Source organism: Myotis nattereri, assembly GCF_964212035.1.
Source record: "Myotis nattereri genome assembly, chromosome: 5".
Classification (NCBI taxonomy): domain Eukaryota; kingdom Metazoa; phylum Chordata; class Mammalia; order Chiroptera; family Vespertilionidae; genus Myotis; species Myotis nattereri.
Genome location: NC_138080.1, coordinates 26,021,678 through 26,037,435, shown reverse-complemented (window position 1 = coordinate 26,037,435; position 15,758 = coordinate 26,021,678). Strand labels below are relative to the sequence as shown.

Below are 15,758 nucleotides of genomic sequence, written 5' to 3'. Positions count from 1 at the left end.
CATTTAACTTATTAGCTCCCTCAGCATGGCGGGCCGTCTTTACCACTGCGGCCACAGGTTCATCCTTCTTCTCCCTTCCCCAGGTGGGGTTCATCGACTATATTGTGCACCCGCTGTGGGAGACATGGGCCGACTTGGTCCACCCGGACGCCCAGGAGATCCTAGACACCCTGGAAGACAACCGGGACTGGTACTTCAGCGCCATGCGGCAGAGCCCGTCGCCGCCGCCCGAGGAGGAGCCGGAGGGGCCGGACCACCCAACCCCCCCTGATAAGTTCCAGTTCGAGCTGACGCTGGATGAAGAGGAGGAGGAGGAGGCGTCCTCTGCCCTGGGTGCGGTTGAGGTGCAGGAATTTTTCATGGCTCAGGATGCATCCCCAGCGGAGGAACCGTTGGATGTCGATGGCCAAGACGCATCCACCGAGGTGGACGTAGAGGAAATGTCCTTGGCACAGCCAGCAGACAGTGTGCCTGTGGGCCAGGACGAGTCCGCATCCCCAGATGCGTCGGTGGATGCCATGGGCTGCAGCAGCCCCCACGCCCTGTCTCCGGAGAGGCCCGCTCTGCCTGCCTTGAGGACCCCACCCACTCCAGAGGCTGCCCCGGGCCTCCTGGGCCTCCCCTCCACGGCAGCCGAGGTGGGGGCCCAGAAAGAGCATCAGGCTGCCAAGAGGGCGTGCTGTGCCTGCACTGGGACATTGGGCGAGGACCCACACACACTCCCAGCCCCTGGTGGGTGGGGGTCTGCTGGAGGCCCTACCTGAGCCTCAGCCTCTACACCCTCTTACCCTTCCTGCCTCCTTTCACCACCATCGTCCCCCGACTGCCTCCTTCACTGCCTCAAAGACTCTTCGGCCTCCTGAGAAAAAAGAAAACAGAAAAGTGGGGTTTTTTTCTCTTTTCTTTTTTTCCCCTTTCCCCCCCACCCCCAACCCAACCCAGGGGGCACATTTTGGAGGTGGGGCCTGGGGAAGGAGGGGCTGAGGTTCTGGAAGGGGTTTTATTTTTGGAATTTTCATTGTTACATTTTTAGGAAAAAAAAAAAAACGGAAAAAAAAACAAACAACAGGATGAAACACAGCAACTGTAGATGCTCCTGTTCCCGGCTCCCCCCCACCCTCCCCCCCGTCCGTCTCCAACCCCACCCCACACCCCTCCCAGGCCCCAGGCTCAGTCTTCCAGCCTCTGTGGGCTCTCCACCTGAGCCCAAGCAGGCGTAAGGTCTCCTTCCAGGCTCTTCCTAAATTTGGAGGGTTTCTAGAATCCAGCCAGGGAATAGCCATTCTGGGCAGGGGCCCAGTGGGGCGGGTCACTGTGAGAGGCCCCAGCTCCAGCCCCTCTCAGGCTCACTGCCTGCCCGCCAAGTCTTCCACCTCATTTTGCACAAACCTGGCAATATTGACTCGGGGACAGGCTTGGGGATGCTGTACAACTTAGAATGCTGGGAGGGGAAGGTGTGAGGGGGACATTTGCACCACCAGCCTGGGGTCTGCGCTCTGAGGAGGGCCTGATCCACCTGCCACCCCCGTCCCCTTCCACTTTGGGTTCCGTTTGACTTTTCTCCATTTGGGGGGACAGCTCCAAGCTGCACCCCCTTCTTCCAGCTGCTTCTCCTCTTGTTTCTGCCTTAATGATTCTCATGGCCATAGGAGAGGGTTGCAGTGGCTCCCACTTGCATCTTGGGTGGGGCGGGGCCAGACCCAGAGCCCCATCCTAGGCATCCCCCCAGCATCCTCCTGCCCCCCTCCCTGACCCTTTGCCCTAGGAGGAAGCAATAATGGTGTACACCCACATTCCCTTTCTGGGCCTCCTTCCCTACCCTGGCACCAAAGTCATTTCTCCTTTGTTCCGCCTTGCCAAGCCGTGCCCTCTCCCTTAACTATTCCCCAAGCAATATGACAGACAGATGCAAGGCCATTTCTCTCCAAGCCATGGGGGACTGTTTGGAAGGAAGGACCCCCTCTTCCCTTGCCCCTACTCCTCGTGGCCTGGTTCTGTAGATGGGTGGGGTGGGGCCTCTCTCATTGCCCCCACCCCTTCAATTCTGAGCACATGGTACTGTAGCCTCCCCCCCCCCCCCCCCCCGCAGCCTTCCATCCGTCTGTCTATCCCACTGGGGAGTACCACCCTCTCCCACCCTCATGATACTGTACAGGGTTCATTTTTTAGCGAAAGTAGTTTCTGTCCTAGCCGGCAACCGGAGTGGGCCTTTTTTTGTTTGTTTTCTTGTTTTCCTTTCTTCCTTTTTCTTTGTACATACTGTAAGGTTGGTTTGTAAATTTATTCTACAGAGGCAAAAAGGGAAAATATATGTGCCCTTCCCCGGCTGACCCAGTCAGGGAAGGAAGGGTGGGGATCTCCCAAGAGGGAGAATCCCTATTCCTATTGTATTATATCAACTGTACCATAGACCCCAAAAGGGTGGGCTCGGCGCTGTTTGATGGGGAGTCGGTTCATCCAGGGGGTAAGGGCTGGGCAGAGCCTGTCCCTCCCCCTGCCCAGGACTGGGCTCGACTGGCAACAGTTGAGATGGACCATCCCACCCCCAATCAGGGCTCCTCTCTCCATGGGGGGGTGCACAAGTCCCCCGGGAGGTACTCCAGTTTATCCACTTTGATGGTCAATCAATCAGTCCATTGATCGATAATCTTTCGATCTTGTCTCCAATTAAACCGAGGCTTTCACTGATCTTCCTGGCTAATGTGGCTTTCTTTCCCACCTGGTCCTTGAGGTGCGCCTCTCCAGCACTGCCTGCCTGGGGCGGGAGGTGAGGGGAAGGGGGCTCTGACCCTATCCCTCCCCAAGGACATAGAACTTGAGGGGGTTGCAGGGAGCTTGGCGGAAAGCAGCTTCCAGGCGTGGGCCTGGCACAGGGAACTCCGGATTGTAAAACGGAGGTTGAGACCAGGCCATCTTTGGAGGCCAGCAGACCCAGGTGACCTCGCTTCCGCCACACAGAACATGTCTGACATGACTCTTGGGTTCTTCTGGAATCTCATCACCCCTGGAAGCCTCCAGGAGGCCTGATTGACACCTTCACCATGATTGACACCTTCTGGCTGCCAGGTCATGATAAAAGGTTTCGGGGCAAATTCTGCCGTGTAGACGTTAAACTTGATTAGCAAGCACAAGAGCATCGACACCTGTAAATCCCATGAATTCCCAGCATTCTGTCCATGTTGGTGTTGCAACCTTCATGTTGCATGAAAACAAAACCAAGGAACAAACCTGAACAATTTTAAGGCAGGATTCTGTGTTGCTTTGGGCCTGTTAGTCTTATGGGAATCAGGCAAGCAGTTTCCTCCAAATTAATGGCTGGACAAAGAACAGGCTTGGGTTATAAACTGTTTTCTAATTTGTTCATACAAGGTTAGGGAGTGCACCTCATATTTTAACCAATCCACATATTTTAATACTATTAATTCCACCCATGGGAGCCCCCTTTTCCCACCTTTATCAGGCTAATTAATGAGCCCCCAATTTCACCTATTCAATAGTGCTGCCCCGGCCAGTGTGGCTCGGTTGTTGGGAATTGTCTCATGTACCTAAAGGTTGCTGGTTCAATTCCCAGTCAGGGCATATGCCCAGGTTGATTGATGTTTCACTCTCACATCTACATTTCTCTTTCTCTTCCTCTCCCTCCCTCTCTTCTCTGAAAAATCTTAAACAACAAAATCACAAGCGGTGCTGACATTCATTATGCTAAAGAACAAAACTTCCCAGGTAGATAGAGATATGGATAGGGGAAGTGTTTGTGATGTGGGCTTTTGGATTAGAATACTGGCTGCCTCTGGGATATAATAAGCAAATACACACACACACACACACACACACACACACACACACACACTGAGTGGTTAAGCACCATGGGATCAGTAGATGTATATATTACAGCTTGTGTGTTTTGAAACAAAATGAGGGCAGCTTCTTTGAATCGAAGGAAAAGCTGACACCTGCTCTGCCATCCATCACGAGCACCAGAGACCAGTTTGGACCCCAGCTCTCGCTATGTGCCTCAGGTATGATCTCTCTGACCTCAGTTGTCTCATCTGTAAAATGGGATAAAAATCTCAGACTCATGGCGTCAGTCTTGAGCAGCGCTGTCCAGCTGAAACTTTCTAGCATGGGAACGTTCTATGTCTGCCCTATCAGCATAGCAGCCACTAGCCCCATGTGGCTATTAAGCACTTGAAATATCACTAGTGCAGCCCTGACCGGTTTGGCTCAGTGGATAGAGCGTCGGCCTGAGGACTCAAGGGTCCCAGGTTCGATTCCGGTCAAGGGCATGTACCTTGGTTGTGGGCACATCCCCAGTGGGAGGTGTGCAAGAGGCAGCTGATCGATGTTTCTCTCTTATCGATGTTTCTAACTCTCTATCCCTCTCTCTTCCTCTCTGTGAAAAATCAATAAAATATATTTTTTAAAAAAGAAATATCGCTAGTGCAACTGAGAAACTGGAGTTTTAATTTTCCTTTACATTAAATAGTCACATGTAGCCAATGACTACTGTATCAGACTGCACAGTTCAGGGACTTACATCTGAGAGGGACGTAGAGGATTTAGTGCATCAAGGTTTGTATGCTTGACTGCGGTTTAAAGATTCACAGTAGATGTCCTGGCCCAGAGGAGTGGAGGCAGCCTGGACCCAGAGTGGAGCAGCAACGCTGGAAAACTAGCGAGAAGTTTCCAGAGAATCTGACCTTTGTGCAAGAAGCAGAGAGGAGACCAGCTGTTTCCCCAAGGGTGTTTCCAAGGGAGGCAGAGTCGGGGAAAGGGTATCAGGATGGGGGTCGGGGGCAACAATACTCACCCCAGGTTGCAGGGGATGGCCAGGTGGGCCCGGCAGCCTCCTTCCTCCAGGCCTCAGTCTCCCCCAGAGCAAAAGGGCAGGCGTGATGTCCCAAATGTCTCCAGTGTCGGACAGAGTTGACAGGCTGAGAATGTCGGTCAACGGGCAGAGGTGGCACGTGACCATCACTGGCTCTTTACAGCCCCCCTGATGGGGAGTTCAGCTTTCCTCAGCCAGGATGACCAAGGGCAGGGAGGCCCTGCAATCTGAATAGGGCTGGGTAAACCGGAGAAGGGGTGGAGTCAGTTTATTCTCTGAAGTTGACATCAGCCGCTGGCAGGCTACAGAGTCTTAAGCAAACAGCTCCGCCTCTCCCAGCCTTTCCAGGGCTCTGATCGCATTAGGAGGATTGTTTTATTCACTCTCCAGCAATCCTGGAGGTGTGTGCTCTCATGGGCTCTATTTTGCAGAAGCGGAAACTGAGGCCAAGAAAGGATTTCACAATGTTGGGGAAATTCAGGGAAATAAGGCCGGGATCTCACTTTACCTGGTGACTGTTCCACAATGATAGCTCCTTGATACTTTTATATTATTACCGCTCTTTTATTTCACACGCACAAAATCTTGAGATGTGGGTAATATTTTTCCCTCTTTCTCAGCATAAAACTATAGGGAAGTGCAAATGAAAAGCACTGTAGTTCCTTTTTTATATATATTGGCAAATAATGAATATATAAACCGTTCTGGGGTGGGCAGAGCACTTTTATAGCTCGTTAGTGCTAATGGAAGTTGACACAGAGAACTTTCCAGAAGTGATCTGTCAATATTTATAAAAAACATAACAACTGTGCATGCATTTTGACCCAGCCATTGCAGTTTTAAAAGTAGTTATCCTAAAGAAACAGTTGGATGAAAACCATAAGATGCGGGTACAAAAGGCCCACTCTGGTATTGGTCAGAATATTAAAGAATTATTAAAGACCCAGATGTCCAACCTAGGGAGTCATTAAAGTATGCTTTGCCGGCACAATGGAATAATATGCAGCCATTAAGAACAATAGGTGAGTGCTGGCCTGTGTTTCTCAGTAGTTAGCATGTCAGCCTGTCCCTGAAGGGTTGAGGGTTCGATTCCCAGTCAAGGGCACGTACCTGGTCTCTCTCTCTCTCTCTCTCTCTCTCTCTCTCTCTCTCTCTCTCCTTCCCTTCCTTCCTTCCACTCCCTCTAAAATGCAATGGAAAAATATCCTGGGGTGAGGATTAAACAATAAGGTGAGTCTACATTGAAATGACAAGATGTTTAACGTGAGAAGGGCAGATTTCAAAACATTCTCCATTATATATGATCCTACTAAAAAATATGTGCATAGAAAAGGCAGCTTGTCCATCAAAATATTAACAGTTCGCCAATGGGAGGATTAAAAGAGATCTGTGCTTTCTGTTCTGTAATCTTAGCAGTGAGCATGTTTTAAGTATTTTTATAATCCAGGGGAAAGTTATTTCATAATCAGAAGAAATAAAAGCTGGTCGTTGTTACCACAAAGGCCTGGTAGATAAGCACACAGGCTCTGGATTCAGCTTGCCAGGGTTCTAGTTCCGACTCTGCCAGTTAATGATTGGGTTAGTCTGAGCGGGTTACTTACCGGCCCTGTGCCTGTTTCCCTCGTTGTAAAATGCAAATAATAACAGCCCAGGTTTTCCAGGCGATTACTATGTACTGTTTGTTTTACGTAAATTATTGCACTTAATTCTCACAAGAGCCTGTAAAGTAGATAGTGTTGTTATTATAAAATGGGTCATAGACAGGGCACCCGATCTGCGGGAGCTCGTTCCCGAGCGCCCCTAGAGCAGCGCTAAGGCACTGCAGCAGGACAGAACGTCGCGCACGCGCAGACCGGGAAGGAGGCGTGGCGAGGCCGGCGGGAGATTTTCCCGCGACACGATTGGCTGGACCTCGAGGGGCGGGCCGTTTCGCCTTCGGAACCCGAGGGCTCTGCGAGCGGAGGGGCGCGGACGGAAGCAGGTGAGACGAACACCTGCGGCGGCGGAGGGGACCGGCTGTCAGGCGTCACTCCCTTCCGGAGAGTGACCCCAACGTCGGTTCCACTTTCTTAGAGGGACCCCAGCGTCACCCCCCTGTCCTCAGAGTACCCTGGCGTCATCCCTCCCCCTTCTTGAGGGTAACGCCGGACGCCGCCCCCTTTCCTGAGAGTGACACCTGAGACGCCCACCTTTCCCAGGAAGGACCCCGGCGTCCTCTCTCCCTCCTGAGGTGACCCTAGCATCGGTTCTTCCTCCTGAGAGTGACGTCAGAGTCGCCCCCACTTCCTTCGGCGTGGACAGCCCTTCCCAAGGGGACCCTGGTCTCTTCCTGAGGGGTCCCCTCCTGTGACTTTATCTCTTCCCACGGGGACCGCAGGTCAGACCGCTTCCTCCAAGGTCCCCAGGATGGTTCCTCCTTCCTGGAAAGTGGCGCGTCTTTGCCCCCCGCCCCCTTTCCCGAGGCTTCCTGTCACTGCCATCCTCAACCCCCCCCCAAAGGCCCCGCTGTCCCCCTGTGCTCCGAGGTGTCCCCTCCTCCCTTCCAGTTTGAGGTGCTCCGTGCAAAAAGGCTTCAGTGGTCCCCACATATGAGAAGCCCCCCCCCCACACACACACACACCCTTCCCGGCTGGGGCCTGGGCGGGGGTGAAACCAGCTCACGGAGGAACTGGCCGTGTTACACAGAAATCGTTTCAGGAACTGGGGCTGTTTCCCCTGAAAATGGAAGCCGCAGGAAGGATCTAAAGCTTCCCGACACTATGTATCAAGCACTTCTCACCGTTTGACGATTGAAAATGTGTAATTTTTCCATTTTACCTGGCAAATTGAAAAAAAGTAATTTTTTTCACCCCGGACAGGCATTACTTTGTTTCATGAGGTTCCAAGAGATGGCAACAGCTAGAAGGAGGCCACAGGGGCTCTCTCGTGTTGAACTGAAATCCAGATGGCTGCGTGTCTTACTCCTGCACAGAACTGGGCGGACCGCACCCTTGGAGAAACATCTAGAACAGTGGTTCTCAACCTTCTGGCCCTTTAAATACAGCTCCTCATGTTGGGACCCAACCATAAAATGATTTTCGTTGCTACTTCATAACTGTCATGTCGCTACTGTTATGAATCGTCATGTAAATATCTGATACGCAGGATGGTCTTAGGCGACCCCTGTGGAAGGGTCGTTCGACCGCCAAAGGGGTCCCGACCCACAGGTTGAGAACCGCGGACCTAGAAGATTTGGCCAACTCCATTCACTCACGAGAACGTTTCTTGCAAATCCACTGTGACCAAGAATTCACCTGGAAATTGTTCCTCTTTTTGTTAACGTTCAAATGCATGTGAAGCTCTTATCGTATGCCCGTAAATAAAATGGTGGACAAGGCAGAAAAACGGGAGGATAATGATGACTACAAAGCGGACAAGTGCATCATGACGTCTGCAAGCTACATTTTTCTGGAGCGCTTCTCAGGCTTTCCGGTTGCATGTTCATGACCAATCAAGCAAATATCTGTCTCTCTCCCTCGATGGCTGTCGGCTGCCGGAGGGCAGAAGCCATGTCTTGGCTCCCAATTGTCTCTCCACTGTGCCTGGAACGTGGTAGGCACGGCAGTATTTGTTGTTCCCGCCCTAACTCTTCACGTGGTGAATCCCTAGAGGAGCTGGGCCATGGCCAGGGAGGGTGAAATATAAGAGGAAAGCACAGCTCAGAGTGGGCAGGGACCCCACGTGCAAGAACTGAGACTCAAGAAAGACGTGCCAACTCCTTGGCTGATGCAATTCATCTTTCTTGACCCTGAAGCTGGGAGCCAGTGAAGGCAAAGAGGCGGCCGAAGTCGGCGTCAGGCTGCTGTGTTTCCAGTTTACCACCAAAGTTGTGTAGATCGGCTGACTAAATCCCGGAGGGTCCTGGGATCTCTAGTCTGAGAAGTATTCCTGGAGGCCATGCTCAAACTGTGGCACAATGAAATCAAAGTTACCGCGCTGAGGTGTGGATGTGGTGCTGACGCCCAGGAGGAAGAAGGCCTTTGAGTAGGGAGCTTCTGGGATGCGTTGGCAGCCGTTGTATTGGATTTATAAAAAATATAGTTTGCCCAGAAGATTTGAAGAATGAACATTTAAAAAATAACAAGGTCAAGGGCATTCTACACCCTGGGGACTCATTCAACCTTGTTCCTTTTCTAACTTCTCTGGAAGTAGTTCCTCTTTCCATGCAGAGGCCCACCAGAGGGTGCTGCACTCCTTCTAGAGTAGACCTACCTTCTTGTATCCGCCGGAGGCCACCGGGAGCTAGAAAACCATCCTCAAATAAGACGGGAAATACTGATTTCCCACCGGTGATGACAGCCAATGAGTAATCAAAAGTAACCCAGGTAAAGGGCTCTGAGGACATTAAATGTTATCATTTATCATGCTAACTTCACCAACCTTGATAAATCAGATTAATCTCATGTTCTCACTACGTACCGCATTCCTAGTCAATAACACTACATTTATTGTATTTTTACTATGTTTGCCAGGTACTGGGTACTGTTACCACCATTTACAGGTGAGGAAAGTGAGGCACAGAGATTTGCAATAAGTGCTAGAGATGGATCTCAACCCTAGTCTGTTGACTCCAGTGTATTATTTATTTTATTTTCTTAAATTCTATCTTCTGTAATATATATGTGCACTAACATTTATAATTTAAAACCAGAATACACTCAAAGAAGAAGATATTCATTGATGCAAAGGTACAATGTATCGTATAAGCAAGGGACTCTGTACATCCAGAACTACAGTGCCTTTCACAGAGTTGAAAGTTACCTTAGACAACGTCCAGTGAATTGAGTGTGGGGCGTTACTTGATCACCGTCACCATGAGTCCATCCTGTCTTTCCTCTTCACCTTTATCTCTTTGTGTACTGGAACTTCCCCTCAGCTTTTAAATATGGTGTCTTCTGAATCTTAACAGCAGAACTCCAAACCCCCCATGAACCCTTTGTTCCTCTCCAGCTATCATCTGATCTTTCTCTGCCTCACACAAATGTCTCCAATGACATGTTCCCTTCCTCAGCTTCTTTCACTGACTCAGTGTTGTCTCCTTGGCAACACTGCCTTTCTTAAGGAGGCACTCAATAAATATTCATCAAAGGAATCTATTGCTTTACCTTCACTATTTTTCCAAAACAATGCTCAGTAAGGTGACTTCCCAATCACCAAATCCACTGGGCATTTGAAGCTGTCTATTTTTCTGAAACTCTTTGCACTTAATAATCTTGTTCCTTAAAACATTTTGTGCTCAACATTTTCTCTACTTGGCTTCTGTGACACTACTTTCCTTTAGTTCTCCTCGTAATGTTCTGCTGCTGTTATGTTTCTATTGGAGTTTTTCTTCCATCTACTCCTTAACTCTTTCTCAGAATGTGCCTTTAACTCATTGTTCTTGTTCTACACTCCTATGTCTCGAAGTGTGTTCCCTGAACAGGTGGCATCAGCATCAACTGAGAACTTGTTAGAAATTCAGTTCTTTGGCACTCACCTAAAAGACCTCTGAAATAATAGACCTCTGAAAAATTCAACACCCATTTATGATTTTAAAAAATTAGGTATAGAAGGGAGCTTCTTGAACTTGATAAAGTTTTAGCAAAACTTAAGGCATAGATTACAGAAAGTCTTTTGGCAAATATCAGATTTAATGTTGGGACATTAGAATCAGTTGCCTTATAGTTAGGAATAAAACAACTATAGCCTGGCTGGTGTGGCTCAGTGGTTGAGCATTGACCTATGAACCAGGAGGTCACGGTTCAATTTCTGGTCAGTGTTGCCAGCTCGATCCCCAGTAGGGTGCATGCAGGAGGCAGCCGATCAATGATTCTCTCTCATCATTGATGTTTCTATCCATCTCTCCCTCTCCTTTCCTCTCTAAAATCAATAAGAATATTTTTTAAAAGGAATAAGACAGCTATACCCACTATTTCCACCATTAATCAACATTACAGTGAGTCTTAGCTAATAGTAAGACAAGAAAAAGCAATAAGTGGGTTACAGTTGGAAAATGACATTATACTGTCATTATTTGCTTGTGATTTTATTATCTACTGAAAATAATACAAACTAGTAGAATTAGGGAATTCAGCAAAGAGGTCAGTAGGAGAGCAACAAATCTATATCAGCAACTTTCATATATATGAGAAATATCAATTTAAAAGGATCCAGGAATAAAGATCCCATTGATAATAGCAGCAAAACTTTATAAAATTTCCATTAGCAAACACATTGCAAGCTCTTTGTGGAGATCTTACAAAAGTTTCCTGAGAAGAGCAAAAAAGACTTCCCTAAACAGACAAGTGTACTAAGTTCATGAATGGAGAGATCTAATATTCTAAAAATATTCTCTCTCCCCAACTCAATCCCTTTAATGCAATCCAATACAAAATTTGATTTTCCATGGAACTTCATAGAGAGGAATAAATATGCAATAATAGCTCACACTGTTATTTTTTTTAAGAAAGAAAAATGGAAGAGGGAGGGGGGTACTTGTTCTATCTGATATTAAGACAGGTTATAAAACTAATAACAAACAAATTGGTGTAAAAAATGAGTATGTCAACAAAACAGAATAATTAAAAAAAAAAAAGAGTCCCATGCATATATGGGAATTTAGTATAAAAAAGGAATAGCATCTGAAAACTATAGGTAGAAAATGAATTAGTCAAAAAATGGTTTGAAAAATACATGATTTGGCAGCAGTCAGCTATCCTTATAAAATTCCTACTTTTTAAAAAAATATATATTTTATTGATTTTTTACAGAGAGGAAGGGAGAAGGATAGAGAGTTAGAAACATCGATCAGCTGCCTTCTGCACACCCCCTACTGGGGATATGCCCGCAACCAAGGTACATGCCCTTGACCGGAATCGAACCTGGGACTCTTCAGTCCACAGGCCGACGCTCTATCCACTGAGCCAAACCGGTTAGGGCTCCTACTTCTTTTTTTAAAATATATTTTATTGATTTCAGAGAAGAAGGGAGAGGGATAGAGAGATAGAAACATCAATGATGAGAAAGTATCATTGATTGGCTGCCTCCTGCACACCCCACACTGGGAATGGAGCCCACACCCGGGCATGTGCCTTGACCAGGAATCAAATAGTGATCTCCTGATTCATAGGTCGCCACTCAACCACTGAGCCACACCGGCCCGGGCTATCTTCCTACTTCTTATCATACATATCAATAAATTCCAGATGGATTTTAAAATAATGCAAAAACAAAGCAAACATATTTGAAGAAAAAATATATTTTAAAAAACTTCCTGATGTCTCTATTAGTCAGGATTCTTGGTTCTAACAGAACTAATAAAAAACCAATCCTGATTAATTTAGGCAGAATAATTAATTTATGGGCACGAGACAGTAACTTAACAAATGGAAATCTCAGGAACCACAAGTCGTTCTTAAAATGGAAAACCTATCAAAGAAAAGTCATAAATGTGTGTATACATGTGTAAGAAACTTCTAGAATGCATCGGGACTATGATTTGTTACAGCCACTTTGGAGGGCAATCTAGCAGCATCTAGTAAAGCTGTGCCTACCCTATGATCTAGTAAGTTCCACCTCTTAGTATCCACTTGGAGAAATACACACACTTGTGCCCGAGGAGACATGGTTGAGAGTGGGCATTGCAGCCTTTTCTGTAATTCTGAGAAACTGGAACAACCTAAAAGTCTGTCAATCATGGAAGAGATAAAAACAAAGTATCATGGAGCAGATAAATGGAATATGACATTAAGATAGACTGAGAAGTCCTACTGAGCGGGGAAAAGCAAGATGCAGAATAATAATACAAGCAGCATTATGCTATTTATGGAAGTAAACAGAACGTTACAGCAAATTTTTTTTAAGATGTAGAGGAGACTGAAATGGATAAATAGTAAGATTTCAGCTATGTCTGTAATGTTCTTTAAAAAAAAGATTAGGTATTTAACAATTAAAGAGAAATGAGAGTGGACACAGGTCTTGTATGGTCTGGCCCCCTGCCAACCTTTGTTTAGCCCAGGGGTGGGCAAACTTTTTGACTCGAGGGCCACAATGGGTTCTTAAACTGGACCGGAGGGCCGGAACAAAAGCATGGATGGAGTGTTTGTGTGAACTAAGATAAATTCAAAGTAAACATCATTACATAAAAGGGTATGGTCTTTTTTTTTTTTAGTTTTATTCATTTCAAACGGGCCGGATCCGGCCCGCGGGCCGTAGTTTGCCCACGGCTGGTTTAGCCTCTTCTGGCACCATGTTCCTCTTCTCAGAGTTTTATCTAGATTTGATTCTCAATGCTATAAGACCATTGCACTTGATGCTTTCTCTGTCCAGAATTTTTCCCCTTTCATCTAGTTTACACTCATCAATCCTTTGGATTTCAGTGAGAAAAACACTTCCTCAAGAATGTTTCCTTGGACCCTGTTGGTGTGGCTCAATTGGTTGGGCATCGTCCTGGGTACCAAAAGGTTGCCAGTTCGATTCCTGGTCAGGGTACAGCCCCAGTAGGGGGCATGCAGGAGGCATCTGATGGATGTTTCTCTTCCCCGCCCATCAACTCTATCTAAAAATCAATAAAATTTTATTTTTTAAAAAGAATGTTTTCTTGGGCCCTAACTGGTTTGGCTCAGTGGATAGAGCGTCGGCCTGAGGACTGAAGGGTCCCAGGTTTGGTTCCAGTCAAGGGCATGTACCTTGGTTGCGGTCACATCCCCACTAGGGGCGTGCAGGAGGCAGCTGATCGATGTTTCTCTCTCATCGATGTTTCTAACTCTCTATCCCTCTCCCTTCCTCTCTGTAAAAAATCAATAAAATATACTTTTTTTTAAAGAATGTTTTCTTGGGACCTCTGACCTAGGGGTCATGCTTTTGTCCTTTGGAGAGCTACCTTCGAACATGATTATGTAAACTTTATGCTACTAACTCCAGCTCTGTGAGAAAGTGTCCTGCTTGCTCCTCACTGTGTCTGAACACCCCACTTCATGTCTGGCACAGAACAGCCATTCAAGAACTTTTTGTTGGGAGCATCAAAGACTGGGGGCTAGAGAAATCTGTGCGCTTTCCTAAAACAATGGTATCGTGAGACCTCAAACTTTACACACCCCAAGCCATTGTCACTCCCCTTCCATAACTAGCCTCCCCCAAGGTTCCCTACTCCTAGCTGTTTAAGCTTGAAACCATCCAGGATGATTCCTGATTCTTCACTTTTCAGATCCAGTCTCTTCACCTGTAGGTTCTTCTTCTCTCCACTCCCATAGCCATTTGCCAAATGTTCCCTATCTACTCTCACCCCCAGCCAAACCTTTCCACCTAGCTCCCAGAGCCAACAACTTTTAAAATCTGAATGTAACACCCTGGCTCAGTGGATAGAGCGTCAGCCTGCGGACTGAAGGGTCCCAGGTTCGATTCCGGTCAAGGGCATGTACCTTGGTTGCAGGCACATCCCTAGTAGGGAGTGTGCAGGAAGCAGCTGAATCGATGTTTCTCTCTCACCGATGTTTCTAACTCTCTATCCCTCTCCTTCTCCCTTCCTCTCTGTAAAAAATCAATAAAATATATTTTTAAAAAATGTGAATGTAGCCGAAACCGGTTTGGCTCAGTGGATAGAGCATCAGCCTGCGGACTGAAAGGTCCCAGGTTCGATTCCGGTCAAGGGCATGTACCTTGGTTGCGGGCACATCCCCAGTAGGAGATGTGCAGGAGGCAGCTGATTGATGTTTCTCTCTCATCGATGTTTCTAACTCTCTATCTCTCTCCCTTCTTCTCTGTAAAAAAAATCAATAAAATATATTTTAAAAAAAGATTTGCTACAAATATGCAGCAAAGATTTTAAAAAAAAATGTGAATGTAACTGTGACCCACATCTATTTGCCATTCAGCATATTTGTAACATTGCTTCAGCATCTGGTTTTCCTTGAGAATGCCCAATGGTCCCCGTTTACCTGAGACAGAGAGATTTCTAGGATGCCAGACTTTCAGTGTCCAAACTGGGAAAATCCAGGCAAGCTGAGATGAACTGGTTACCCTACTCCCCTGCTAAGCTGTTCTTACCATGAGGGCAGGGGTCATTTGGGGCTTGGTCACTGTCTAGGAGAGTCAGGATTTTTATTTTAAAGTTGTTTTGTGGATTTGGGAAGTGAATGTAAATACCTTTGTTGGTCCAGTTGCTCTCATAGGTAAGTACCATTTTTGCAGATAAGAAACTTCACCTGACTGCTGATACCTAAACTGCTTTACTAAGTCAGCTAAACCTGACCTCAAGACCCGGGATCTAACCGCTCTGAAAGGAAACTCAACTCTGGGGTAGGTGCTGTGGCTTCTAGCAATTGCATTACATGTAAATCTCCAGATCACTGTTTTTGGAACTTTCACTGCTATACACATTGACCGTACGGGAGCTCTTTATTCATTCTCACACGCATATGGTAGGGTGTGTTGTGGCTGAGAATGGCTGCTTTGGTGTACCCACAGGTTGAATCTGAATTCCACCACTTAGTGGTCATGTGACCTTGGGCAAGTCACTTCTCTAAACCGGTTTCTCATCTGTAAAGTATACAGGCTTATGCTTCCTAGCTCAAAGCAGTATTTTTTTTTAAGGCCTGATGCTTTTTTAAAATATATATTTTATTGATACTTTACAGAGAGGAAGGGAGAGGGATAGACAGAAACATTGATCAGCTGCCTCCTGCACACCCCACACTGGGAATGTGCTCGCAAGCAAGGTACATGGCCTTGACCGGAATCATACCTGGGACCCTTCAGTCCGCAGGGCGATGCTCTATCCACCGAGCCAAACCGGTTAGGGCTCAAAGCACTATTTGACAAATGAGTCAAAACACTTTATAAATACTAAAAGGCTATCCAGGTATTAAGTTTACAATTCCTAGTCCTCCCCTATTCATTCAATGCAGCTAACATA

The 15,758-nt window shown here is 47.0% G+C and overlaps 1 protein-coding gene across 6 annotated transcripts in view; it reads left to right on the top strand.

Moving 5' to 3' along the window:
- The window catches only part of PDE4A (phosphodiesterase 4A), a gene marked incomplete at its 5' end in the record, with an annotated part of 42,674 nt that extends 41,640 nt beyond the window's left edge, over positions 1–1,034 (top strand). For all 6 annotated transcript variants that reach the window (XM_081091805.1, XM_081091802.1, XM_081091807.1 and 3 more), the window contains one exon: positions 84–1,034. In XM_081091805.1, the coding sequence (XP_080947931.1) occupies positions 84–764 (681 nt within the window). In that variant the 3' untranslated portion in view covers positions 765–1,034. The remainder of the gene's footprint in view (positions 1–83) is intronic.
- Positions 1,035–15,758: the final 14,724 nt, after the last annotated feature.